At 48.0% G+C, this 5,000-nt stretch overlaps 1 protein-coding gene across 1 annotated transcript in view; it reads left to right on the top strand.

Moving 5' to 3' along the window:
* Positions 1-5,000, top strand: part of tspan1 (tetraspanin 1) — a gene marked incomplete at its 3' end in the record, with an annotated part of 16,460 nt that overhangs the window by 9,338 nt on the left and 2,122 nt on the right. Inside the window, exon 3 of the mRNA XM_083648323.1 lies at positions 584-658. Within this exon, the coding sequence (XP_083504449.1) occupies positions 584-658 (75 nt within the window). The remainder of the gene's footprint in view (positions 1-583; positions 659-5,000) is intronic.

Raw genomic sequence — 5,000 nt, 5'->3', positions numbered from 1 at the left:
AAATACCATATATCTGAGGAGCACATGAACGCACCAATAGCTCCGATAGACTGGACTACCCTTTACAAATGGAATGCCAATAATGCCGTCCCACAATTCCTTGTGGCAAGCAAGCGAATCGGCGATTAGCTTGATTAACTCGCTAATGCGGAAAAACTCAATTTTGGGGTTTCAAAACAGATTTTTACCGTTGAAATGAGCACGACGTGTGGCCTACTAGCTAGCTAGTGTTTCAGTCACTCAGTGGCGTATTGACCCCGGCAACACTTGTGTAGCCTACGTATGTACAGTAGCCTGTAAGTGCAACATTTGGATTCTCTTAGCACCGTGGCCATCTTTTCCTAAGCCCTTATGAACTCTCCTTCACAACTTTCATTGACTTCATGATGTTCTCCAGCGTGGTTAGAATAGGAGGTAGAACATCTTTTTGGACTATTCGCCCACAGCCTAACCCTCAGGTGCAGTCAGTCATTTGAGCGGGCAGATGGGTGCTTTACTACGCTTGACAGCTACACAGAGAAGAGCCACTATGAAGGTATCTCACTTCATTCATTCATTGTCTCCTCTTCTTCTCCTCCTGCAGTTCTTCTCCATCGTCATGGTTATATTCATCGCGGAAGTGGCAGCCGGAGTGGTGGCCCTGGCCTACTCCTCGTTTGTGAGTCCTCTCCTCTCTCTCTTTCACTGCCTCACTCTCTCTCTCCCTCTCTCTCCTCTCTCTCTTTCACTGCCCACTCCCTCACTCTCCCTCTCTCTTTCGCTCGCCCCTCTCCTCCGCCTCACTCTACCACTCTCCCATTTCTTTGCACCCTTTATTCTCATCACCCCACTCCTCCCTCCGCTCCCCTCCCTGTCCCCACTCCTCCTTCTCTCACCTCCCTGTCCCCACTCCTCCCCTCCCTGTCCCCACTCCTCCCCTCCCTGTCCCCACTCCTCCCCTCCCTGTCCCCACTCCTCCCTCTCTCACCTCCCTGTCCCCACTCCTCTCTCTCTCACCTCCACTCCCTCCCTGTCCCCACTCCTCCCTCTCTCCCCTCCCTGTCCCCACTCCTCCCTCCGCTCCCCTCCCTGTCCCCACTCCTCCCTCTCTCACCTCCCTGTCCCCACTCCTCCCCTCCCTGTCCCCACTCCTCCCTCTCTCACCTCCACTCCCTCCCTGTCCCCACTCCTCCCTCTCTCACCTCCACTCCCTCCCTGTCCCCACTCCTCCCTCTCTCCCCTCCCTGTCCCCACTCCTCCCTGTCTCACCTCCCTGTCCCCACTCCTCCCTCTCTCACCTCCCTGTCCCCACTCCTCCCTCTCTCCCCTCCCTGTCCCCACTCCTCCCTCTCTCACCTCCGCTCCCCTCCCTGTCCCCACTCTCTAGATTTGATCTCCATGTAAATTCTCCATCATAGCCGCGGCCATCATTGAATTACTGGCTTTATGTCCGCCTCAGTACATTGGGCTACTTAATGAGTCCAGGATTGCCCGGGGCCACGTGCGATGTCTCTCACTTTGAGCAATTTATTACTCTGGAATATGGAAGCTAAAGCATTTTATATGCAAAACAGCCTATTTACATACGATGTGCCCCCTCACATACACACACTCACATACACTCACATACACATACACATACTCACACAGGCTCCATCGCCATTTAGTGCCACATATAATAATTACAAGGATTTCAAATGAGCGATGGAAAAGGAGGTTAGTGAAGACTGGGATCCTAATAAAGAGAATAGAAAGTATGTTTCCCCCCCAATCAGAGGATGTATCCCCCCCCCCCCCCCCCCCCCCGCATCATCTAATGCACATCTCGGTGCAGCAGCCAGGAGGTGATGGGTGGAGGAGGTGATGGGTGGAGGAGTGTGGAGGAGAGTGGACCGTGCACCGCCTCAGAATGTCATTTGTTTGTGCTTGTATTTCTATACCGCTCTGAACAGCAGCTACCCACCTGCTCTCTCTCTCTCTCTCTCTCTCTCTCTCTCTCTCTGGCTTAGTCTCTCTCTCTCTCTCTCTCTCTCTCACTTAGTCGCTTTCTCTCTGTTACCCCATGTATTCTGGTCCTGTCCAATCCCGTGTGTGCAGGCTCTCACACAAAGAGGCAGAGAGAGTTTGCGTGCGTGTGTGTGTGTGTGTGTGTGTGCGTGCGTGCGTGCGTGTGTGTGTGTGTGTGTGTGTGTGTGTGTGTGTGTGTGTGCATGTGTGTGTGTGTGTGCGTGTGTGTGTGTGTGTGTGTGTGTGTGTGTGTGCGTTTGTCCTTGGAGGCTGAGCAGGGAGAGTTGCGGCTGTTTTGTTGAAATAAATCTGCCCACCTCTCGCCTGTCATTTACAAAGCCTACCTAACCAAGCCTAGCAATCTATGTGTGTGCATGCATGTGTGTGTGCATGCATGTGTCTGTGCGTATGCTTGTGTGTGCATGCATGTGTGTGTGCATGCATGTGTCTGTGCGTATGCTTGTGTGTGCATGCATGTATGTGTGTGTGCATGCATGTGTCTGTGCATATGCTTGTGTGTGCATGCATGTGTGTGTGTGTGTGCATGTGTCTGTATGCTTGTGTGTGCATGCATGTGTGTGTGTGTGTGTGCATGTGTCTGTCCGTATGCTTGTGTGTGCATGCATGTGTGTGTGCATGCATGCATGTGTGTGTGTGTTCATGTGTCTGTCCGTATGCTTGTGTGTGTGCATGCATGTGTGTGTGCATGCATGCATGTGTGTGTGTGTGCATGTGTCTGTGCGTATGCTTGTGTGTGCATGCATGTGTGTGTGTGTGTGTGTGTGCATGCGTGCATGCTTGTGTGTGCATGCATGTGTGTGTGTGTGTGTGTGTGCGCGTGCATTAGGGGTGTCACGATATTTCGTCGCACGATATATCGCGATATCGAAACGTCACGATATGCGTATCGTCAGAAAAAAATGATATCATTAAAAAAAAAAAAAAAAAAATCCTGAATAATAATAGAACAAATTTAGCAGAATCAACACGCATGAGTGAGGGGGTAGACTACTACTGGCATGGCAAAACAGCTCAAGGGGTACATAAGATTACATAAGTTTAGGGACCATTGAGCATGAGTTATTTAAGAAATAGATTGTATACTTTATTTTTCTTTCACCATGCAACAAACATTTAGTTTGTGACAGTGTGACACATTCTATTGCAAGAGAAGCATTATCTTCCATGTTGTTTTCTAGTTATTATAATAACAATTTCCAAAAACAGCATTTGTTTTGTATTTTGTGTATTTCAAATGAAAGACTATTTTTCCAGTATTTTCCCAGGGCTCCCTTTCGATTTCAACGGGACTCACATGGTTAAATAAATGATAAATAAATACATAAAGATTATTTACTTTTGTTAAAAAAAATATTGTTAAAATATCGTATCGTATCGTTATCGTGAACCCAATATCGTGTATCGTATCGTATCGTGAAATTAGTGTATCGTGACACCCCTAGCATGCATGCATGTGTGTGCATGCGTGCATGCTTGTGTGTGTGTATGCTTGTGTGTGTGTGTGTGTGTGTGTGCATGCATGCTTGTGTGTGTGTGTGTGTGTGTATGCTTGTGTGTGTGTGTGTGTGTGTGTGTGCATGCATGCATGCATGTGTGTGTGTGTGTGTGTGTGTGTGTGTATGCTTGTGTGTGTGTGCATGCATGTGTGTGTGTGTATAAATGTGTGTGCGTGCGTGCATGTGGGTGTGCCTATGAGAGAGAGAGAGAGAGAGAGAGAGAGAGAAAGAAAGGGACAGAGAGAGGTGTGTGAGGTGTTGTGTAAAGGCTTGATGAGATAAATCACGCGTGTCTTTCTTAAGGAGAGAGCAGATCTGCTTTGACGTTAGAGACAATCGAACGCTCTGTGTGTTAGCCTCAGCATCATCTGCTCATCACAAGACACAAAGAACACTGCCGTCTCCATCATGGATCACATGACTGTGTGAGAGCAGCTGTCCATCTCCAGGCTTCTGATAACACAGTCAACACAATAGCAGTGGAATAATGAATATGGCCAATAATACATGTAATATACATATATATAGCCGGCGCTGTGTCAATAACACAGAGACGGCAGCGTGGACAATGAAAGGAGGACGATAAAGAAATCCTTGATCCATTCCATAGTACTTATGGAGCTCATAAATCTGCCTTTTGGCCAGTGGGGCCTCCCCCCCCCCCCCCCCCCAGGTCCCCTCCCCCCCCAGCTATAATGCAGCCCAAAATCCAATAAGCGTCAGCTGATGTGCATAAGTGAGATTTAATAAGTCATTCCACCAGGCATTATGAGAGGCCATCGGTGGTCATGGTTGTGATTGGGAAGTGACCAGGGAAGAGATTTATTACAGCAGATGATACGGACTTCACAATGGATTCATAACGTAGATGTGATATGACATTTAATGAAGAATGCCAACGTCCCGTGCGTTTCCGGGGGGGTTGGGGGGAAATATACTTTCCAGATGTAATCCATTACAGATTACTGAAGGCTTTGCTTGACTCGTCGTCGGTAACGTCAAAAGCACAGGATTACCCCCACCTGAGTAATGTAATCTGATTAGCTTCAATTAGCCCTGGTTTAATCATCTCGATGGAATGTGACAGTTAATGAATAATGACGCCAACCATGATGGACTATTTCCCATAAGTAGGAGCTGCTGCACTGAATGTGACGGCTTATTGCTTTCCTCTTCAAAACAATAACCAATTAACTGACGAGTGCAGAAGCCATCAAATATATCAATGATCAGTGTTTTAAAACGGCAATAGACCAACATTCGATCAATAACACATAAAGCGTTTTTATCATCCCACTTGCTGTGTGTGTGTGTGTGTGTGTGTGTGTGTGTGTGTGTGTGTGTGTGTGTGTGTGTGTGTGTGTGTGTGTGTGTGTGTGTGTGTGGACAGCGTGTGTGTATCTTGTCTATCTCTGTGTGATTGTGTCTCTGTGTGTGTGTGTGTGTGTGTGTGTGTGTGTGTGTGTGTGTGTGTGTGTGTCTCTGTGTGTGTTTGCC

Source organism: Poromitra crassiceps, assembly GCF_964638095.1.
Source record: "Poromitra crassiceps genome assembly, chromosome: 12".
In the NCBI taxonomy this organism is placed as follows: domain Eukaryota; kingdom Metazoa; phylum Chordata; class Actinopteri; order Beryciformes; family Melamphaidae; genus Poromitra; species Poromitra crassiceps.
The sequence above is the reverse complement of the archived record's forward strand: the minus strand, read 5'-3'. Positions and strand labels throughout refer to the sequence as shown.